The 24,221-nt window shown below is 42.3% G+C and overlaps 2 protein-coding genes across 17 annotated transcripts in view; one reads left to right on the top strand and one right to left on the bottom strand.

Moving 5' to 3' along the window:
• Window positions 1-24,031, top strand: part of LOC309871534 (uncharacterized protein) — a 218,480-nt gene extending 194,449 nt beyond the window's left edge. The window contains exon 9 of the mRNA XM_082744674.1: window positions 23,910-24,031. Within this exon, the coding sequence (XP_082600800.1) occupies window positions 23,910-23,920 (11 nt within the window). The 3' untranslated portion in view covers window positions 23,921-24,031. The remainder of the gene's footprint in view (window positions 1-23,909) is intronic.
• The window catches only part of PTPRT (protein tyrosine phosphatase receptor type T), a 1,049,177-nt gene that overhangs the window by 95,729 nt on the left and 929,227 nt on the right, over window positions 1-24,221 (bottom strand). For 12 of the 16 annotated variants that reach the window (XM_082744638.1, XM_082744651.1, XM_082744650.1 and 9 more), the window contains one exon: window positions 4,172-4,362. In XM_082744638.1, the coding sequence (XP_082600764.1) occupies window positions 4,172-4,362 (191 nt within the window). The remainder of the gene's footprint in view (window positions 1-4,171; window positions 4,363-24,221) is intronic. The other 4 variants (XM_082744637.1, XM_082744641.1, XM_082744639.1 and 1 more) reach the window with 1 other exon arrangement.

A 24,221-nucleotide genomic window follows, 5' to 3' on the forward strand; every position in this document is an offset into this window, starting at 1 on the left:
GGCAAGAGCTCTGTCTCTTCCCAGTTCCTAGACCCTAGTACAATGTCTACTCTATGGAGAGCACTTACACATTGAGCTGAAATTCCACAAGACTCAGTCCTTGGTTATCATCTCTGTCAGTACTCACTTGCTTCCTGACTTTGAACAGTCTTATGGTTTTAATGTTATCTATATGACAGTAAGTCCAGAAGTTTTCTCCCCAACTCAGGCTTCTTTCCCAAATTCCAGACTAATATATATCCAAGCACCTACTATCCATCTCCACTATCAGGTCTAATAGACATCTCAAACTCAGTTCAAAATTGAACTCCCATTTGTTCCATTGGCCCCAAGTCTCTTCTCTCTGTGGCTTCCCCATCTCCATTAGTGACAACCCATCCTTCCAGTGGCTCAGATAACAGCCCTGGAGCCACTCTTGGTTCTTTCACATGCCATGCCAATGTATTAGGAAATCCTGTTGGTTCTATCTACAACATATATCCAGAATCCAACCATTTCTCACCACCTCCACTGCCTCACCTTTATCTCTCACCTGGGTTACTGCCATGGCCTCATGGCTGGTCTCCCTGATTTTACTGTTGCCTTCCTATGTCTCTTCTCAACACAGTAGCTAGGAAGAGCATTTCAAAATAATGTCTGATGGTAATTTGTCTTCTCAAATTTCTGCAGTAGCTTTGCATTTCATTCAGAGTAAAAGCCAAAGTCCTTGCAAAGTCTTATAAGGCACTACATGGTCAGATCCCTCTTTATTTCTCCAATGTCATCTTCTATTACTCTACTCATGTCTATTAGTCTACCCTTGGCCTCCGTGTACTGCACTGATCTGGAACATACTTCCTCTAGATTTCTTCCTCCATGTCTCTGCTCAAAGCTTATCTTTTAATTAAGGATGACCTTTCTACCCTATTTAATATTGGAACCCCACTTACTTTCTGTCCCTGGAATATACCATCTCCCTCCTTTGCTCTACTCTTTCTTTTTCCATGGTACGTGTGGGAGGCTGGATCATCCAAAGCTTGTATTTGCTAATATCTCCTGTTCTGCAACTTCCTCTCTGTCCATTCAAAGAGAAGGTGTCTAATTCCACTTCTCTAGAATAGAGGCCGTTATTGCTTGCTTATGACCAATACAATGAGGTGGTAGTGATTCTTTATGATCTCCAAGTTAGGTCACAAGGGATGATGTACTTTCTACTTCGGTCACTAAGAGGCTCACCTTTGAAGCTATGAGCTACCATGTAAAAAGTCCAACATCCTGAGGTTACCATGCTGTGAGGAAGTTCCAGGCCTGTTCCTGCCAGCAATCCTACTAAGATCCCAGCAGACAGCCTGCAGCAATCACTAGATATGAAAGCAAAGACACTCTCTCATGATTTCAGCCCCAGCCCTAGAGCCTCCCCTGTCAAGATTTCAGACACCTTATTTTTTTTTTAAAGATTTACTTGAGAGATGGAGGGAGCGCACGAGTGGGAGGAGGGGCAGAGGGAGAGAGAGAATCTTGACCAGACTCTTCACTGAGCACAGTGACCCACTCCACACTTGACCCACTCCTCACTGGCTCGATCCCATGACCCCTGAGAGCATGACCTGAGCAGAAATCAAGAGTCAGACACGTAACTGACTGAGCCAGCCAGGTACCCCCGAGAGGTCAACTTGCATGTCAACTTGTCAAATCCATTCATTTGTATGGAAAAACAAAACAGAACAAAACAAAAACCTGAGAAGGAGAGACAGGCAAGAAAGAGTACATAGCATGTTGGTTTGATAGTAGAATTGGAGGCCGAGGATCCTTATGTCTATAAAGGAGCACAGTCTTCAAGCAGACCTGTGACTCATATAGCCATTACATAGATTCTAGACATCATGGGAGCTTTGAGGATCAAAGCAATATCCAGCTAGAGTCTAGGAAAGGGGACAGGCACACCATGGAAAGCTTTCCATAAAATAACGCTTCCCAATTCATCTCCAGTTAATCAGAAAATGTGTTAACTAGAAGCTAAACATCCCAGTTAACTGATTAATATAATCTGAACAGATTGAATGCAAGGTTCGTCTAGTTAGCGATGTTTCCGTCTGGGGACTAAATGATGGAAAAACAGGCACTGTTTTCTCTCTCACTATGAAAGTAGACCGTTTCCATGCCAGAAAGTTTGGAAAATGCAAAAAGGCACAAAAATAAATTTTAAAGATCAACCCAAATCCTATCACACAGGGATGGATACTTGCAAAAAAAGAAGAAGAAGAAGAAAAAAAGATCTCATTCTGGAAAGAAATTCACTAAAGGAGTCAAATGTGTTTGTATTTGTGTTTTCAAATGTTAGAACACAGGTTCTAGAATAGTGTTTCTATTTGTTCCTCTTTCTGATAAGTCATCTGTCTCCCTTAATGCTATGCAAACCTTAAAACATGAAATAGTAGGACTAATGACTTATTGAACCACCATGACACTAAAAGTGCCTTACCAACAGCACACATTCTCCTGATATTTACTCGCCAGGCAGATCTACATAGGTGTGCATAAGCATGTGTGTGTAACCTTCAGGGGCTGGGACTATTCAACAAAACCCCTAGGAAATATGGCCCAGGGATGGAAGGTGATGAGATCATCTCCTCCAACTATTATCCCAATTCTCCTCCAAAATTTGTAGATGGAGCCTATGAAAAAGGTCTTTAACTTGGACCATATTTGAAATTAAATGTACGTTCTCTTGAGCTGGTCATTACTCACACCCATGGACATAAACGTTTTTGTTCTCATAAATGTGTCAAATACGCCCCCTGCCACCGTGTTTTATACGCTCATAAAGTTTTAGGACCGGACAGGTCCCTTAGAAATCGCCTTATCCAAACTCTCTCCATTCAACTAATAAAGAATCTTAAAACGCAGGTAGCAAAATGATATGCTAATCTCACACAGTTTATTGTGTTGGAATCTGGCTGTCTGGACCCCCAATTTAGCACAATTTCATGACCTCACACAGCTTGTGAAATACTGCTTGGTAAGCTCTTTCTCAGAATATAGTCTGAGAGATAAACTTAGCCTGCATTATCAAGAATTCCAAATGTGTAGAGTCTGAGTCAATGCCTTCCCACTGCACACAGTGTAACTCAAGCAAGCATATTTGGGGCACATGCTGCATGTGGGAAAAAAAACCCACCCACAAAAAACTAGTACATATAACTCGGAGCCTGGCATACAGTAGATGCTGGAAAGATATTTTGGGAAGGAAGGAGGAGAGAGAGAGAGAGAGAGAGAGAGAGGATAAGGAGAATCAGAGAAAGAAAGGCTTGTTTTCAGAGCTGGCTTCTGGAGGAGGCTTGCAAAATTCCTCCAGGGGCATGAGGTCTTCTTTAGTTCAGGAAAACATCTTAATGAGTTTTTCCTCCTATTTTATTTTATTCTTTGCAAAAGGTGAGGTCTAATGGACCAGGTCTCAAACAAAAGGAGAGAGACAGAGAAACTTGGGTTGTTCTGCATAATAGTGAGGGGAGCGTAGGAATTCTTTTCCAGGCTGCTGGGACGAAGGGAAGAAAAAAAAAGCCAAACAAACAAACAAACAAAAGAAAACAGGAAAATTTGCAGACAGCACAAAGGACATTTCAGAGGGACTAGACAGACATTGTGTCAGAAGACCAGAACCTCAGGAGGACTTCTTTTCAAGCATTTTCTGAACTTTGCTGCAATAAGAATAACCTTCTCTTATTCCTCAAGCCTCAGTCACAAGTGCTACTCACAAAGTCCTTTGCCGTAGCGATGCTCTGGGGAGGGAGGAAAGGCTTGAGGAGGGGTGCGGAGAAGGTACAGAGAGAGGGAAGACAGCAGACACCAGAGGTGACAGGGACTTGGTGCGGGGTGTGGGATGGGTGTTGAGAACACGGCAGAAGCAAGATAACAAGGCCAGAGGTGACTATGAGCAAGCAAGTCTCCCAGAAGTCACTGGCTTTTTTTTTTTTTTTTTTTTTTAAACAGGTGGGCTGGGGTTTGAGCCATTCTGTCTTCCTACGGCAGGAAGGTATGAATGCAAAGTGATTCAGTAGGTCTGGGAGGGGACCAAGATGGTGTCTCTCCAGCACGCTCCCAAGTGACGCTGACACTGCCGGTCTGGAGACCAGACCTTGAGTAGCAAGGATTTGGCACCCATAAAACCTCTGCACGCTGCTTGGTCTCTTACCTCATATTCCTCCTTGAACCCGTAGCCCTGGCCTCTCTTCATCTGGGTGATGTGCTGGAGCAGGTCGGCCACCCGGATGGCAGGCTGGAACTGGTCCCGGGGATAGCTCATCTCCACGGGGTCGCAAGCCCGGTAGGGGTGAGTCTGGATGGTGAGGGTAGGCTGGGACAGCTCCCCACGGCTGCCATCTGCTTCAAAGAGAAGGAGGCAAAACACGTATCACCTACGAGTTACGTCCTCTGTCCTCCCTGCTTCCCCCAGGGCAGGGGGAACTAATTCAGGATTCAGGCGATCAGGAAGTTGCAGGAAGAACAGAGACATGCCGCTTCCCTTGCGTGGCTGTGGCTGTGGCGGTTGATTTAGAAAATCAAAAAGACAAACCAACCAAAGAACACAACAGCCCCTGGTTTATTTCCATTCCAAGGGTGCGTATTGCGGAGCAGAGACAAAATTCCAGGTTGCTTATCATCCTCTGTCTGTCTCAGTCCTTGACAAGGGTGGTCTTGGCTAATCATGGCCAACCCCAGAACAAGTGAGAAGCCAGAAAGCTCTTTAGGAAATGTGGATGCCTGGAAATCATCTCTGGTGCCTGCCTGCAAGTGAGAAGAGCCCCAGGTGTCTGGAGATCAGAGCCCCATGTCTGCTCCTGGTCCATTTGCCTCCATCCTTGAGAGGAACTGAAACCAGTCTTGGACCCCCAACTGATAGCAGGAACCCCCCTGACGCATTCAGCTGCTTTCTCTAGCTGTGGGCTCTGCAATAGTGATCACCTTCTGCCTGTTGGTCTAGTTTCCCTATCACTTAACACTCTTGGTCCAGGAGTGTCAGTGAACCTTCTTGGCAGGTAAGGAAGCCCAAACCTCTTCCTTTAGTCCTGCCAGCTACTTCTCCCAGGCCTGGTCCTATGCCCCAACTCCTTTCTCAAGATCTGTACTCTGCTTCAAAATAATCTTCATGCCCACTGGACTGTTCTAACTACCCTCTGCTAGCTTGGCCATCCTGGAAAATAGCCTGCTGGGGCTAGATGTGAATTCCCCCGTTTCCCTTGGACCAGAACAACAACATCCTTGCCCTACTGACTCCCTGGCAAGCTTCCACTGCTGGTCTTTCAGGGCTAGTCTGTCATTCTCACAACCATCTAGGCTTAGTGTCCCCCACCTCCTCCCAGAGACATAGACAGTCTACACCCTAGAGCCTCCTGGTGTGGCATGCACAAGTTGAGAACTGTCCTATTTGATGTGACTCACCCCCGTATTTTCAGGATCCACAAAGTACCCCACTGAGCCCATGCCATGTTTACTCTGGAGGCTTTAGCATATGTTCCTGACTTTCTACAACTTGTCTTTTCAAAATTCATGTTTCCTTTAGCTTGTCTGTTGCTCATGTCACAATAATCCCCCAGACATTGATTCTGTGTGTAAAAGGGACATTTTCTTTGTGACAGCAAGAGCAAAACTGTTCCAAGCAAGGAAAGGACTGCTAACAGAAAGAGCTAGAGTATACAGGTTACGGACAGGGGAGAAGGGCCCAGGTGAGATGTTAGCACAGCTTTCCTGACTGCCCAGAAGAAAAATACTCCTTACTTCTTCTCCTGGGATTGTAGGAAAGAGGTAGCACATCTTTACCCGCATTGTTTAAAAGTAGAGCTTTACAAACATGGCTGTGGCTACCCCTCTCCACCACACCCATGGGATCAGGAGTCAGATTTATTGGAAACTCACTCTCAACGTGCCAGGGACTGTGGTGGGCACTGGGAATGCACAGCACAAAGATTTCACCCTCACGACTTGATCGTCTGGTACAGCAGACCGACCAGAAGAACCATCTGAAGCAGGAGAACAGAAACTGGAGAAGCCCAGCACATCGAGGGAAGAGCAAGGAGGCTAGGATGGAGAGAAGGTGGTGGCTGGAAATGTGAAGGGGCAAAGCTATAAGAGATGATGAGAGGTAGCCCAAGGAGGCAGCAAATGGGTGAGAATCTCCAAGCCAGTGGGAAGCTGCTGAAGGCTTTTAAGAATTCCTCTCTTTAAAGAAACAATATAAATATATTTTTTGCAAGTGTCCCAGCTGTCATAAGTATGAGGCCTCCTTCTAGGGACCATCACTCCTGTGATGCTCTGGTGGGCCTGGGGATGGAGAAGGGGCACTTGAGCTTGCTTCTCTAAATGCTGTATTTCACGATCCCCTGGACAGCTGGAGCTGAAGTTGGTGCCCAGAGCCCTGTGAGTGTCTCCCACTTAAATCACCAGCGCATATGGGGACAGATGTCTTTGGACACCCATGGTCTCCCAAAGGTCCTGGGGGTGTGGACTGCCCAGGAGGCTGGCTCCCTGGCAGAGAAAGGCATCTTCGGAATGGGCACCTGGCAAATTTTGTAGGATGCCAAATGTTCCCCAAACCAATATGGATATTTTCCCTAAACACATTGCTAGACAGACTGTAAACTTGGTGTCAGCAAAACCAACACTGGAATGGAAAACAAATGCATTTGAAATTTAACAACTTGTATCGCTGTAACATTTGTAATAACGTCAACGCCGGTGCTAATGATGCTATGAAGACTCAGAACCAAGGGGCTTTCAAGGTTTATTAATTCAGCTAGGTTGGACTCCCTTTTCCAATGTATCTTACCTCACCTATTCCCTTATTAACCTCTGATAATGCAGAAGTGATGCCTTTTATCACACCCCATTTCACCAGACGCACTATACTTAATTTCCCATCATTAGGTTTAATGAAAACCCAATTTCACAACTCACTTCTCTCAGGAACCTACAAGTAATGCTACGTTTTTATCAGCCCCAATTAAAAAACGTTATGATGTTCCTATTCGAGAGGGAGCCTTAAAAGTAATGTGCGATTCGGCTGCTAATTCAACAAGGGCGCTAGAATTCACATGCTGCTCATAAAATGTAACTCAAACCAGCTGGCCCAGGGAGAGAACACTGCTCATTTTTCTCCTCACCAGACCCTTAATTTTCCATGCCATTTCAACTTCCCATGCATGGGTCTTGCATGTTTATTTATTACATAATCATATTTGGGGGGGTCTTCTGCACCTTTTCAATAGCTGTTGCCTAAAGCCTGTGAATTCCCCTGGAACTCCTGTGGCTGCCTGTCAGGGGATGGTGGGTGATGCATAAGAGATCCCCCGTCACCACTGTCCAGTTCCCTTCTCTTCTGGTCTCGACTTTTCTATTTTTTTTTTAATTCCCCCCGCTACCAGGCATTATTGATCTCCCTCCAGCTCCAGCCACATATTGCCAATTACTTGCTAGGAACTGCCACTCCAACTGGTTAACAAATACTTACTAAGAACCTGTATTGTGCAAAGCATGGTGTTAGACACCGCGTACATACAGGAAGGTGGAGGAAAGTGTGTTCAGAGGGAGATAAGCACCCCATAGCCCTTGCAGGAAAGAAGAGATAAGGTGTGCATAAACAAGTCGAACAGAGGTGGGGAGGGACAGGTGCCCAGGAGATGGGAGGGTGATGTGCCGCAGAGCCGGGAACCCCAGAAATGTTTCTCAAGCTTTAGGCTCTCACACACACCTCTGTGGTTTTTGCCACAACTATGTACAACCTGCATCAGCTCTGTCTGATAGAACTTCCCACGATGATGGAAATGGTCCATATTTGTACTGTGCAGTACGACAGCCACTAACCCCAGATGTCTCCTGAGCATGTCGCCAAGGCTAATGTGACTGAGGAACTGAATTTTAAGTTCTGTTTCATTTTAATTCATTTCAATTTAAATATCCACATGTGGTTTATGGCTACTGTATTGGACAGCATAGATTTAGAGAAAGAAAAAGGGAAATAGCACTTGAGTCACACAATAGGGCAGAGGTCTATTGGAGGCCCATGGAAATATAGCGCAAGCCATATAAGTAATTTAAAATTTTTCTTTTTTCTAAAATTTAAACTCAATTAGCCATCATTAGTTTCAGATGTACTGTTTCAAGAATTTATCAGTTGTATATAACACCCAGTACTCATCACATCATCTTCCCTCCTTAATGTCTATTACCCAATTACTCCATCCCCCCCACCCACCTCCCCTCCAGTAACCCTCATCTGACCTCGGCTGCAGCCACTTCTTGCTAGACACATCTCCAAAGGCAAGGGAAACAAAAGCAAAAATGAACTATTGGGACCTCATCAAGATAAAAAGCTTCTCCATGGCAAAATAAACAGTCAATAAAACTAAAAGGCAACCTACACGATGGGAAAGATATTTGCAAATGACATATCAGATAAAGGGCTAGTATCCAAGATCTATAAAGAACTTATCAAACTCAACACCCCAAAAAACCAAATGATCCAGTCAAGAAATGGACAGAGGACACGAAGAGACATTTCCCCAGAGAAGACATGCAAATGGCCAAGAGACACATGAAAATACGCTCCATGTCACTTGGCATCAGGGAAATACAAATAACATTTTCTTATAGCAATAAAGTAAGGTAAAAGGGATAAGAGAAATTAATTTCAATAATACATTTTATTTGATCCAATACATGAAAGAGAATTTCAACATAGAGTCACTATAAAATTACCAATGACATATTTTACTCTCTCTTTTTTCAAGATTTTATTTATTTATTTGAGAAAGCATAAGAGGGGAGAGGTCAGAGGGAGAGGCAGACTCCCCACTGAGCAGGGAGCCCGATGCAGAACTCAATTCCGGGACTCTAGGATCATGACCTGAGCTGAAGGCAGTTGCTTAACCACCTGAGCCATCCCAGCATCCCTATTTAGCACTATTCATGCTAGGGCTTTGAAATCCAATGTGCATTTTGCACTTACTTTAGTGTAGTCTCATTTCATTTCAGACTAGCCGTATTTCCAGGACTCAACACTGACAGGTGACTGGCGGAAGGTGCAGGTGGACATAGACTTATCCAGAGCCAAGTCAAGTGCCAAAGAGAGCTGATTTAGAGTTACAGTGAATGTCAAAGACACCGATCTAGTGGAAGGCAGCTCTTGCACAGCACTGCCCAATAGGGTGTTTTATGATGATGAACGTGTAATACCTTTGCACTGTTCAAGGTGGTAGCCCCTAGCCCGCTGTGGCTATTGAGCAACTGAAATGTGGCTTGTGTGACTCAGGAACTGAGTTTTTACTTTACCTTAATTTCAATTTAAGTTTAAATAGCTATATGTGGTCCGTAGCTATAAGACCAAAGAGTGCACGTCTATACAAGTATGTCCTAAATTTTTAAAAAACCAATGTCCTACATTTTTAAGATTTATTTCATTATGGATGATAATAAAACATAAAATCATGGGTGCAATATGCCAGTTTTTGTTTCATGCTCACTAAAACATTTACCTAACAATTTTAAAAACAGCCTGGCCACGTCCTGCGAGATGAGCATGACCTTGGTCAAGAGATAACAATGTCTGAGCTCAGGGTCTTCATCTATAACATAGGGAAGGTCAGTGTGAAAGATTTGAAGAGAGGCCGCTCGCAAGCATGTGGACAATGCCTGGCTTCTGTTAAGTCGTGAAGAAACATTAGCTGTTCTGATGTTGGACAAGCTCTGCTGTTTGGCATTAGAGAATCTCAGACCGGCGAGGCATCTGGGGAGTCTTTTAGGGCTTCTCTCCTTCTTTCCTTCATGACACACTCCATGGTCATCTAAATATCTTATTCCATTCCTGCTGCTACTGCCCTAGTTCAAGTCCCCATGACATGACTATTCCAATCAGGTTCCTCACGGGTCTTTCTGCCTCCATGGTTCTTTCTACACAGCTTTGATTAAGTCATTCATCTTAGCAGAAGCCTCTGCTGCATCCAGACAGAATTTCTTCACTAGCCAACCAAATTCCTATAGTCTCTATTTCTCATTTCATCCATCACAACTCCTCTCTATCCATGTGGCCATTAGGGCAGGAGAGCATGAAGAGTGGTTGGATAAGTATCTGGAGACTGCTCGCTGAAAGGGGAGAGTCTAAGCCTGGAGAGAGAGCTTGAGGTGGGAATGAGGCTGGCTCACTGCCTCAGAGTGGAGACGTGATTAGCACAAACACAGTGAGCGCTGTGGCAACGGCAGATGTCAGGGTCAAAACACAGAATCTGAAGACAAAATCTGGCTTCAAATATGGGCCTCACAACTTTCTAGCTATGAGATGTCAGATAAGTTACTAAGATCTTTATTTGTAATTGGCATTAGAAATGGCAATGACCATCAACATCATCTAAGAAGGTCGCTATAGCTATAAAATGGGATCCATTGGAAGAAGCCTCAACCGCACCATTCCTACCAAATATCAGTAAAGCCTCAAGAAAATAAACTTGTAATAGCACTGGAATCTAAGTCTGTGAACCAGCCTAGCATCAGAATTTGGGAGGAATATCCATTAATCATGTCAGTATCACACTGCCTATGTGCATAAAGATGAACACTTCATTTTGTCAAAATTTCTTAAAAATCTCTGAAATTGTATAAAATCACCTTTTGCCTGATTCAACTTAAGGGAATTTTCCCTCTAGAGTTGAAAGAGATTGCAGTTTCTTTGGTGAAGCTTCAGATGAAGTAGTTGGCTTGTGTTCAGGAGCCCTGTTGTAAGAAAAATGTATTCTGTAGTTCCAAATTCTGGACTTCAACTAGGAAAAGTGTATAGACTTGTGACCCCAGAGGCACAGTAGATCCACACCCCCATTTCAAAGCCACTCGGGATGTGCTCTCACTCGATGGAATGGTAGATGAACTAAACTTCTCTTCAAATATGAACCTTACAAATAGTCATAACCCTTCCAGGCATGGCATCTGGCAACCACTGCTCTGTTTTCTGTTGTAACAGTTGCTTTTTCTGGAATGTAAATGTATATATAATCATACAGCATACAGTATTTTATGATTGTGTTTTTTTTACTTAGCAGGAGTCTTCTGAGGCTTTTCCATGTTGCAAATAGCAGTAATTTGTTCCGATTACTACATTTCCTCACCAACACTTGTTTGGTAAGGTTTTATTAATTTTAGGTAAACTTTATTAACTTTAGGCATTCTAGTGGTTGTATAGTAGGATCTCATTGTCATTTAAAGATGTGTATTTTATGTACCAGTTTGACATTTGTTTTCTTTCTTTGGGTGAGGAGTCTGTTCAAATCTTTTGCCCATTTGTTTTTTTTTTTTTTTTAAACTGGGTTATTTTATTATTGAGTTGTAATCATGATATAGGCCCTTTATCATTATATTTTTTGGAAGTCCCTGACTCCCAGTCTGAGGCTCTCCTTTTTATTTTCTTAATAGTGTCTTTTGATGAGACAGGAATCCATCAAAATCCTAGAGGAGAACATAGGCAGTAACCTTTTCGACATCAGTCAAGCAACTTCTTTCAAGACACGTCTCCAAAGGCAAAGGAAACAAAAGTGAAAATGAACTTTTGGGACTTCATCAAGATAAAAAGCTTCTGCACAGCAAAGGAAACAGTCAACAAAACAAGAGGCAGCCCATGGAATGGGAGAAGATATTTGCAAATGACACTACAGACAAAGGGCTGATATCCAAGATCTATAAAGAACTCCTCAAACTCAACACACACAAAACAGATAATCACATCAAAAAATGGGCAAAAGTCAGGAACAGACACTTCTCCAAAGAAGACATACAAATGGCTAACAGACACGTGAAAAAATGTTCATCATCATTAGCCATCAGGGAGATTCAAATCAAAACCACATTGAGATACACCCTTATACCAGTTAGAATGGCCAAAATTAACAAGACAGTAAACCACATGTGTTGGAGAGGATGTGGAGAAAGGGGAACCCTCTTACACTGTTGGTGGGAATGCAAGTTGGTGCAGCCACTTTGGAAAACAGTGTGGAGATTCCTTAAGAAATTAAAAACAGAGCTTCCCTATGACCCCGCAATTGTGCTACTGAGTATTTACCCCAAAGATACAGATGTAGTGAAAAGAAGGGTCATCTGCACCCCAATGTTCACAGCAGCAATGGCCACAGCCATCAAACTGTGGAAAGAACCAAGATGCCGTTCAACAGACAAATGGATAAAGAAGATGTGGTCCATATCTACTATGGAGTATTATGCCTCCATCAGAAAGGATGAATACCCAACTTTTGTATCAACATGGAAGGGACTGGAAGAGATTATGCTGAGTGGAATAGTCAAGCAGAGAGAGTCAATTATCACATGGTTTCACTTACTTGTGGAACATAATGAATAACACGGAGGACATTAGGAGAAGGAGAGGAAAAGTGAATTGGGGAAAATCGGAGGGGGAGACAAACCATGAGAGACTGTGAACTCTGAGAAACAAACTGAGGGTTTTGGAGGGGAAGGGGGTGGGGGATTGGGTGAGCCTGGTGGTGGGTATCATGGAGGGCACGTATTGCATGGAGCACTGGGTGTGGTGCGTAAACAATGAATTCTTCAACTGAAAAGAAATTTTAAAAATTCTTTAATTAAAAAAAGAAAAAGTTTTATTTTTGATCATTCAAATTTATCAATTATCTGCTTTTATGGTTATTATTTATTTATTTATTTATTTATTTATTTTTGTCTTGTCTGAGAAATCTCTGCCTAACTCAAGGCCACAAATATTTTCTCCTATATTTTCTTCTACCTTCTCTCTCTTAACTAACCAAATGCATAGGGTTGAACTTGTAAAACTAATAGTAAGTACAAGGCCGCCCCACTGTGCCACATTTTGCCGAGCTGAAATGGACATTATATACTTAGCAACTGACACTGATGCACTTAGTTACCTGAAGTAATACTAGGATGAAGGATAGAAAATAAATGCTTCACCTTTTTCTAATTTCCTTTTCTGGGCTCGAAGAATCAAAGACTAAGCAATCAAATATGGGGGGTTGGGCACCTCTGAGCCCTTTCTTCTCCTCAATCACATTCACAATGGTCTCTGATGTGGCAAAGACAAACGAAGGAGGATAAAGACCTTGATATCCCAGGAAGCAGATGTAGTATTGGGAAACCAAACTGGGAGAGGAACAGTCATGGGGAAGGTGACTTCTGGATTCCCTTGCTCCTTCTGATAGAGATCAATCCTCCTCTTTGTGGGGCGAACATGAATTCGTCCTCCACAGTGGTCATATCAGATGGAGGGATGGTGTCAGACAGTCTGCAGAGGGATGGGGCCTCCGAACATCACTTACTCCTCCTGCCTAACCCCCAGGAAAAGGGTTCTCACTATCGGGGTAGTGAGGACAACCATGAGAATCTGCCTGCTCTGTTTGTAGCAAACACCAGTCCTGGAGAGATCTCTCCTCCTTTTTTTAAAGGTAAGTAAGCAGAAACAAAACAACATGGTCTTAGAACAATTTACCATATTAAAAATAAGGAGAATGACACTCTGAAGGCTGAGAAAAACATAATTTTCAAAAGCAAAAAAGCAGCTAGTTTTGACTATTTCCCTAATCACTATCTCCTACCTTCTTCCTTTCCAGCAAAGCCCTCAAATGAGTTTAGGTGTCCACACATTTTCCACGTGACTCAGGTGGATGACCCTATTCCCAGATCTAGGAGTAAATCATGATGTCCTTAAGCCAATCAGGTGCTCTTAACCTCTTTGCCAATTTTTTAAAAATTTTTAGTGAGATAGGAAGGGCTTTCTGTTAAGGGACTTCTCAGAGAGTTTCTCTTACTTCTAAGGTTTTTGCTGTGGCCCCTCTCTCCCAGTCTCTGCAACAGGCAGAGACTGGAAGTTAAACCTGAGAACTAGGAGGCCTCCATGTGCTGTGTGCCTATCTGCTCCTGCGCGCTCATTTGTTCAGGCACCAAAAAGTCATTTTCTGAGAACAGAAAACAGGCACAGAAAAGACAGATAACTGATGTTACTAGAGAAGAGAGCAGAATAAATGACACAGAAGCAATAATAAAGGATATTTGTAAAAACAGCTCTTTGGCAGAATAAAAACCACAGTTTTCAAATGTAAAAAGTTCTCTGTGTACAACTTAAAAACTGAACAAATTTCCTGATGCTTCTGCTTAAATACTATGGATGAAGGAGCACTTAGATAAACATCTAGGCTGGAAAAAAAATGGTTATCTAGAAAGGAAAAGAAACTATGCTAACTCTATGTTCTGTTGCCCAAATTGAAATGCCAGAAAGTAACCGAAGAAAAGTTTTGAGGGATAAAGTCTGTGAACCCCCCGAATTGTACACGGACATAAGTTGTTTCTTCATTTGCGAGGCTCCTGGAGACATTCCCGGCTACTCAAAGATTCAGAAAGTACACCTGCGCTGATTCTCTTCCAGAGGCTTAAGGAGGTGGAGAAATAAGGTGAGGGGAGTAAAAACCTTGTGATATTGAAGGAAATCATGCTATAAGTTAATGGATTCCTTCAACATGGAAGCCAGTTAAACACAGATAGGATCAGAAAAACCAAAACAGTTATGAATAAAAAAGGATGAGCTACAAAAAAGAATTCTTAAAGAGAACATTGGTTTAAAAAGTCTGATATAAAAATTCTTGGCAAGGCACCTGGGTGGCTCAGTGGGTTAAGCCTCTGCCTTTGGCTCAGGTCATGATCTCAGGGTCCTGAGATGGAGCCCCACATTGGGCTCTCTGCTCAGCAGGGAATCTGCTTCCTTCCTTTTCTCTCAGCCTGCCTCTCTGCCTACTTGTGATCTCTATCTGTCAAGTAAATAAATAAAATCTTAAAAAAAAAATTCTTGGCTAAAACCTGAAATTTCACCAAGAAAAAGGAGTGGATGACTGATACATCACCAGGAATATGAGTGTTAACAACTGCTTTGTCTTTCATACACAGATAATCGACACATACTATTTTAGTCTTGATCTTAGGTCAAGGATCTAATTACAAACATGGATGTGCATATCCAAATGGGAGTGGACAGCTTTCCAACAGAGGTGAAAACAAAACAAAATAAAGCAAACCCCAGACCTCTACCATATGGGTCTGGGGTCTACAGTTCAGACGACTTGGGTGGTATCAAACTGCAAACATAAAAAACAATATTTCAAAACCTTCTGTCCTGAAAAGCAAATGAGAAGCCATGGTATGGAGGTGTTTTCATAATCCGAGACACGTAAATTCCCCCAGAACCAAACCGCTTCCTCTAAAGATGAACTCAGAGTGGGAAAAAAATAAGATATAAAGAAAGACAAGCAAAAGAAAGACAAGGGAGAGACGGCAGGTGTGGCACATGGAGAAATACGCCTCCCAAGAATTGAAAATAACACAGCAGTCAAAGAGGCCATCAAATAAACACATTCAGAGGGATTAAAGAGAAAACGGGAGGACTCGGAACCACGGCAGTAGTGCAGCATGTCATGAGGAATGGTGGAGTGGCTCTGAATAGCACAGACTTCACTTCGAGAGATGAGACATAGTCATTGAAAGGAAAAAATAAGTAAATAAATATAAGAACAGATGTTAATGGAATACAATGGAAGATAAACACAGAGGCTGAAGAAAAGCAAAAGCTGGCTCTTTCCTTTGAAAACATCAATAAATTAGAAACAGACTTCTGCCAAACATGATTAAGGGGAAAAAAAAGAGAGAGAGGCACACACACACAAGTAAGCCACTTGGCAGTTGCTAGAAATTGGTGGAGTACTTTTGCCGCATGCTGGAACGGCGATGAGTAAACACTTGGGAAAACCAGGAAGCCCATCCGAAGACAGGGATGGATGTGACCAGGGTCAGAAGTCCTGTATCAGCCCATCGCCAGAGCACCAGCTTCTTTTAAGCGCGAGGTTTTATTCTGAGATAATTGTAGATTCTCATACAGTCCTGAGAAATAACACGGAGAAGTCCCTTAGACCTTCCCTGTGATCTTCTCCAACATTGACGTCTTGGACAGCCACAGCACCTGTCACAGCCAGGAAACCAACGCGGACAGGTCACTGAGTGTAGTCAGATTCCACCCATTTTCCACGCACTTGGGCGTGACCGAGTGTGTTTCCTTGTATACAGTATTATCATGTGTGTAGACTCCTGTGAGTACTACTCCAGCCAAAATGCAGAAGCGGGAACAAGGATCCTTCACATAAAAGGACACTAGCCTTCGAGTTCCTCTCTTGTCTCTGGGTTGAGGGCTGGCTACTGGACTCTGGGTGACTATCGCACTAATAAAATAAGAAGGATCTCTCGGTGAAACCTTTCCTGGTCTTCCTATAGCCCAGGGACCCACAGGGCAGCTACAGTGGCTCCTTATATTGTGCACTGCTGAGGGCTGGAATGTGTCATTTACATGAGAGCCTTGCTCTTATGACCTATACCCTGTTAATTAAGAGCCACCAGTCTTTTTCTGTTTGAGTGACCAGTGATTGGATTCACTGTGTTCATTTTTTTGCAAATCATACAGTGGAAAGATTCAGCTATACAGTCTAGAGGGAAAGGAAGAAGTGAATTGTTAGTCTGTGGACTTAGTGTCCACAATGGGCCAGAGTTAGGAAGGAAGACCTCTGTTCAGAGTCTCTCCTGTGGGTCAGAAGATTGGATCTGTGATGAGTTTTGTTTCAAAGGAACGGACCACTTGAACTTTGACTAGCAGAAAAATACCACGTAAACAGATAATGAGATATGTATCTAAACACTTTTGTAAGTGGATGATAGAGTAGGGTAGAACAACTGGCTGGGAAAGAATGGGGTTCTGGGGAGTGTATTACTTGTCAGATGAGAATGGCACCTGTATAAGAAAGAAGAAAATGAGGTCACTTAATGTTGGAAAGATCAATATTATTGTGAAGTTCTTTACTATTATCAGCAAGAAGTTCCTTATATGGCTCTAGCATGTTAATGTAAATAGAATATTCAAAATAACTCCAAGAACACGTTTGGTCGGTTACTTGAAGTATAAATAATGAAGAAAAGTGAATAGCATGCTTTTGATATTCTTGCTGACATGAAAAAAAAAGGGTGATATCGGGGTGGCTTTGGGGAGGAGTTTGAGCAGAGGGAAAGACTGGGGTTGTATGAAGAAGGATGTATGTTATACACAGAGGTATTGTTCTGCAAGCACGAGAAACTTCAGGTGGCTCCTGCAGGTCATTTCTGTGTTTGGTACAATGACAACCAGCATAAATAAGAATAAATAAAACTGGGTATTGGTTGAGACATGTTGGATCACCTGCCCGCACCCCAAACCATCGTTTAAAGGAAAATCTGGGCTATAGATGATGAACTTATCCTCAAAGTACACCTTAGCTGGCTGGGATTGCTACCAGCTGAGGCAGTCTTCCACCTTGAAAATTCTAGAGTGGTTGAAGAATCAGATATAATGAGGGAAGAATGATTCCAATTAGAAAGGCTGAGAAAGTCCCATCATTCCCTGAAGAGAGCAAAGTCCTGTAAAGTATAGACTTTGCAAAACACACCTGAGTGAGAACCTTGACACTGCCCCTTACTGGCTTTGTGACTTTGGGCAAGTTACTTAATTTCTCTCAACCACAGTTTCCACAAAAGCTTTCTGGATGCTATTGCTGAAAAATGAAGAGAGAAAGGGAAAACCAAACATTGTGATTTAGAGTTGTTAGAACACATCTGAGGTCAGCACTAAAGAAGGCATGGACATGGCCAAGACCCTCATATATGCTACCCCTCTCTTTCTCCATAACATCTGAAACAGGGTCTTCACACTTCCTTGAATCTCCTCCTCTTTCTCCACGTTCTGCTCTCTACAGCGAGGCATGAGAATTGTTCAGAAGTTCAAAGCTGAGCATGTCACTTCCCTGCTGAACCCATTTATGGGCTGCCCACTGTCCTTCTGCTACATTCCTGATCATTATAAGTATGGCCTCAAGGCTCTGACTGGTCTAGTTTCCACTTTTTCACTTGCCCCTTCTATGTTCCTCTGCCCTGTGCTTTCTAGGTCACAGACATGCACATTCTTGTCCATCTGAGAAACTGTACATGATGTGTTATTTTCCTGGAATGGTTAACCCTCTTGAACCTTCCAAGGCCAAGTGGATTCCTAGTCATCCTTCAGAACACAGCTCAAAAGCCACTTTCTCTTCTAGAATAGACAAACTGATCATGGTAGGGGAAAATATCAGAACCGTGATCACCTGTTGGGAGGAGTGGGGGCAGGGTTTGACTGGGAATGGCCTTGAGAGGTCTTCCTGCCCTGCCTTTGTGTTATTAGGGGTTTGGGTTGCTGAAGTATATGGAATTGTTGAATTCATGAAATTGAAAGCTTAGGATATGTGTATTTCTTTGTATGTAAATTTCACCTCTAAAGGAAAAAGCGCACACGGAGCCTGCATCATTGATATGCATAGTGCAATACTAGAGGAAAAGGAAATGTACTAATGTCTGAAATTTCCTTTGCAATGAACAAAAAGTCAAGAGGGATAGAGAGACCGATGATGGGAAATAGGTGATAAAGTAAAAAGGTTAACAGTAAAATTTAGGTGATGGGAAGCAGATGGGTGTTTACTTAAAACAAAAACAAAAACAAAAAAAAAAACCCAAAAACTACTAACTTTGATGGATGCTTGAAGATATCAAGGAAAACAATCCTGTCTGCCTCTCTCCCCATCTGAGAGCATTGTCTTAGATCCTAACAATATCACCTTCATGAATCACAATGCGTCTTCCTGAACACAGATATCAGTTCCATGAATTACAATAATTAGGTTATAGGTTGAATAATTCATAGTAAAAGTATTCAATGTCTAGTATCCGTCTCTAGACTGTAAGCCCCATGGAGGCCGGTGCCATATATCTGTTGTTTCCTGCTGTATCTCTAAGATCTAGTGGTTGCTCAGTAAATGTTTGTTTGTTAAGTACACCTGCCTCTCTAAAATCCATTCTCCATCTTGCTGATAGACATGATGCCTGTTTTCAAGGTTCATCTCTTATGCATTTTTACATCAATGGTGAGAGTAGCAAGATCTTCATTTCCATCAACCTTGATGGGTACAGGGAGAAAGAAGTCACATTTATTCCAAATGCATTTCTTCCCCAGATAGGCTACTAGTGATTTTAGTTATACCCACATCCAATGTGCTTCTCTAATACTGAAAGTTGTCAGCTTCCCTATAACTCCAGCTTGGGCTGGACATGACCTGGAGTTTCTCATTATCCCCAAAGTTGTGCTCATACTAAAAATGGCCAGCCCAGCATTTGGTGTTGTGTATGTATCACAACACTCCAAAACCCCCATCCTCATAGAAAGATGTGTAATGGGAGGAAAAAAAAAAAAAACTTAAATAATGCCTGACACCCAAAACATGGCTTGTCTTATTTTCTCCCTCTCATTCATCAAAATCGTAATAAGACAAAGGTATGCAAAATAGTTGCAGAGTAATACTTAACCAAACTAGAAAAACTCGATTTTGACAGGTTTTACAATCTTCAGGCTGACAGGTGACTTTGTCTTTCATTGATGTGTAAGAAAGAGAAAATGAAATGACTAAACTTGTCTGGGAGAGGAAATTTGAATGTGCAACAGCTGTTTGAAATGAGTTTACCATTGTACTGGGTGGATAGCAGTCTGCTTTCTCCATTTCAAACTATGCCCCGGATACTTAAGCAGTTTGTAGATATAATAAACCACTAAGACAACAGAGCATTAACAGAATGGGAATAGCACAGTATTGGTGTTACAAGACCTGAGTTTTCATCCTGGTTTTGGCACTAATTTGTCTAGCACAATTACTTTCACCTTTGTGGATCTTTTTTTTTTTTTTTTTTTAAAGAATTTACTTATTTATTCATTCATTGAGAGAGAGAGAGAATGCATGCACACAGGGGACGGAAAGAGGCGGAGGGAGAGCAAGAGGGAGAGAATCTCATGTAGACTCTGCATTGAGCGTGGAACCAACATATGGTTCAATCCCAGGACCCTGAGATAATGACCTGAGCTGAAACCAAGAGTCAGATGCTCAACTGACTGAGCCATCCAGGTGCCCCAGCTTTCTGGATCTTAACTTTAAAATCAAGGAGTTGGATTAGACCATTGCTTCTCAAAGTTTAATGCACATTATCTGGAGATAGTATAAAATGCAGATTGTGATTCAGAGGGCCTGGAATGTGGCCTAAAAGTCTGCATTTGTAATGAGCTCCCAAGTGATACTGACACAGCTGGCCTATGGACCTGTACTTTCAGTAGCAATGGATTAGAAGATCTCTCTAAGGGAATTTCCAGTTAAATACAATTTATGTATTAACAGTTCTAGAGTTGCTCATGAGAAAAGCAGGGGCTTTGGGAGGGCTCATTCAGCTGGGCAGCTAATTCTTTTTTTTTTTTTTAAAGATTTTATTTATTTATTTGACAGACAGAGATCAGAAGTAGGCAGAGAGGCAGGCAGAGAGAGGGGGAAGCAAGCTCCCTGCTGAGCAGAGAGCCTGATATGGGGCTCGATCCCAGGACCCTGGGATCATGACCTGAGCCGAAGACAGAGGCTTTAACCCACTGAGCCACCCAGGTGCCCCTGGGCAGCTAATTCTTGATTTGAGCTCTGGTCACGACCTCAGGCTCCTGGGATCAAACCCCACGTTGGACCCCTCACTCACCATGGAGTCTGCCTGAGATTCTCTCTCTGCTCCCCACCCCTCAACTCAGAGAGAGCAAGTTCACTCTCTTTTTTCCTCTAAAATAAACCTTTACCATAAAATAGGCAGACACTATCCTTTCTGCTCTTAGTGAATGAATGAGGTACTGTAGCTTAGTACTGTTCAAAACCCACCAAACAAAAATTTTCAAGCAACCAGAGCTGATGGCCTTTGCTCTGGAAGAACAGATATCCAACAATTCTCTCATAAGAGCTATCAGAGCAGTGTGCACCAAATTTGTGAACCAAGCAATGCACAAGCAGTGTTGTGAATGAATAAAGCACATCACGGATTGGCCTAGCAGCCCTCAGATGCTGAACGACAGAAGCTGATCCCTGAAATGGCAACCTACTTTCTTTGATACAGTGGATCCCAGTCCTCGTGCTGTACCAGGGTCACTGGAGGAGCATATGAAATAGAGATCCCTTAGCTTCACACTCCGACCCAAGAATTTAGTAGCATTAGTTGGGGCCAGCCATGTTTAGGAACTACTGTTATAACCATATGATGGGGGGAACAGGGCAATGAATTGGGGCCAGAAAGGAAATTTTGACTCAGTTCCTGATGGAGAGACAGTAAAGAAGAGCAGCTCCACAAGCCAGCTTCTCCAGAATCCCAGTGGCATCTTCTCATGGTAATGAAGGTATACAAGTCACAAGGGAATCACTGTTTTAGAAAAGCAGCCTCTGAATAGAATGGTAAAACTTTAAGGACTCCTGAAAGCTGCAATGAGAAGTTTTCACTGCAGTTCATTTTCTTTCTCTCTCACTCTTTCTCTTTCTTTCTTTCTTTTCTCCCTTCCTTCCTTCCTCCCTTTTATTCTTTTCTTTCTTTCTTTCTTTCTTTCTTTCTTTCTTTCTTTCTTTCTTTCTTTCTTTCTTTCTTTTTCTTTCTTCTTCTTCTTCTTCTTCTTCTTCTTCTTCTTCTTCTTCTTCTTATTCTTTTTGTCTATAGTAATGCATCAGAAGAACTGGGGTAAATGCTGAATCCACTATCTATTAAATAAGAGGTTTTTGGTAAATTATCGTAACATCACACAGGTTAAGCCATGTAGTAGTTATCTATTGCTACATACAAAATGACCCCAAACGCAGCAACTTAAAATAACTAACATCTACTACCTCCCAGTTCCTGTGGATCAGAAATCTGAGCACAGCTTTAACAGGTACTTCTGGCTCAAGGTCTTTCCTGAGTTGGTGTTCAAGCTGTCCGCTGTTGACTATGGCTGCATCTGAAGCCTCAGTGGGGTGGAATCCAACACCAAGTTCACTCACGTGATTATTGGAAGACTAATTTTCTCATGGGATTTTGGAGTAAGGGTCTCAGTTCCCTGAAGGCCATTGGCTGGGGAGCTCCCTCAGTTCCTTGCCCAGTGAATCTCTGCACAGAACCACCCCCAAAATGGCAGCTGGCTTCCCACAGAGCAGGTTAATGCAAGAGTGAGAGAAGGCACCCAAATGGATGCTATTGTCTCTTTATAACTTAATATTGAAAGTTATATCCTAAGAGTTTGTCATATTCTATCATTAAAAGCCAGACCCAGCCTACGTTCAAAGGAAGGGATTTTTACATGAATATATTAACAGGAGACAAGAATTATTGGGACTATCACAGAGGCTGCCAACCATAAACTCCAATGTCACTCCACAATGCCTTTGTGAAAGCCCCCCACCTAATGTAAATGAGAGAAGACTTAGGGAAATTACAGCAATATATGTGTATAATAGTATAATAATTTATTTCAAGGAGTCCAGTGAAAACTCTCCAGCTAATTTTATTCAGCTTTGCCAAGTGTTCTGAGCCTTTCAGTTAATGAAGGTTCTTTAATTCTTGCAAGGTTCCAAACTACCCTCTCTACACTTTTCCAAAGATTTTTCTCACCATCTGATACTTCAAGAGAAATAAATGGTTTAATTTTCCTTACAACGTGAATTGCCACTGACAACAATCTTTAATCATTAAAGAGTTAACAGTGCACTTTGAATTGCTTTACCCAGATAAAAAATTCATTCCCTAAGTAAATGAATTAGCCACATAATTGACAGTCAATTCCAGTAATAAAACACTAATTAAGTGATTCTGCTAAGTAAAAAGTACAATGTGATGAATTTGCTAAACAATGGCCTAACTAATAAATTTTCATGCTAAATAAATGGTTTGGAATGGTGACTAAATACTCAGCATGTCTAGGGTCAGTCAAAAAAGCAACTATGCTTTTAGAAAACAATGACAGAAGTGACCAGCTTCTGTCAGGTAGGTACCAGCTAACATCCTTAATAGCACTACACTGGGCTTCTTGCCAAGCAGGGACCAAGTGAATAAGTGTGAATGGGATAGATGTACTAGATTCGGGGATCGGGGGCAGGGAAGTCTCTATGGGTATAGAATGGGTGAGTAGCCTAAATGAGAATTTGGAATAGTCTAGTATAGTCAGATTGGAGTCATAGCACAACCCAGTACTGGGCAAGCAGAGGCAGGATTCAATGTTAGACTTTACCAGGCTAAGGTCAGAATCAGCACCAAGGAGAGATCCTGGGAGCAGTGGCTTCAGGAGAGATTTCTATAGACGGATATGTGTTTTATCATGGACAAGGAAGCTGAAGGTTATAAAGTTTGCTCTAGTGTGGTACATAAACAATGAATTCTGGAACACTGAAAATAAGTTAAAAAATAAATAAATAATTTAAAAAGTTTGCTCTAAGCTTCAGAAGGCTGGCATTGCAGTGGGACTCAGTCATCATAGGTACAAGAGTATGTGTTGTCCTTTAGAAGCATCTTGGGTTAATCCCATTTGCAATGGTGTTTTTTTTTTTTTTTTTTTTTTTTTTGGGAAGGATTTAGATTCGGAGATGTCCATGCTTCTCTTGGGCTCCACTCATTTGGATTTTCAAATCCTATACAATAAAGAACAGTGCAGACTTTTCATCATTAAATCCTTGCTCTCTAGACCCTTGAGCTGGAACAGGGCCTTGGTTTCCTTGCTTTTCCTTGAACACATCAGGGACCTTGGGGGCCTCTAGTAGGAATATCCTTTCCTGATTTTCCCAGACATTGGGAAGGTCCATAATGAAATAAAGTTGAAGAAGGGCAAGCCATGACTGGTGTGGGTAAAGAAAAATATTAGAAGCACAAAGCCCTCTGGAAGAGAAAGAGAAGGTCATGAAACGAGGGGCATCAGGGGCTGCATAGGAGTTCTGAAGAGTGCTCCTTCTGTTTTCCAGGACTGTGCTGAATGATGGAGTCCAAGGAAGCCAGTATTTGGTAATAAGCACTTTTAAATTAATTATGAAGACGAAGATACCAAGATTAGAGCTTCTAAGAAATGGAATTGCCAAGTTATCCTATATGTCTTTCTCAGACTGGTGCAGTGATCTCCCCTCTTGTTTCCCCATCCCCACCACTGGATCAAAACCTGAGTAATCTTAGTCACCTCTATGTTTAACGGTTCTTGTTTTCCCAGCAACACACAAGAACAATTGGTCAAATACAGAATAGTTAAAAGTGAATCATTGTAATCCATCTTGATCACAAAA

The sequence above is a fragment of the Mustela nivalis genome (genome assembly GCF_964662115.1).
Source record: "Mustela nivalis genome assembly, chromosome: 8".
Lineage (NCBI taxonomy): Eukaryota > Metazoa > Chordata > Mammalia > Carnivora > Mustelidae > Mustela > Mustela nivalis.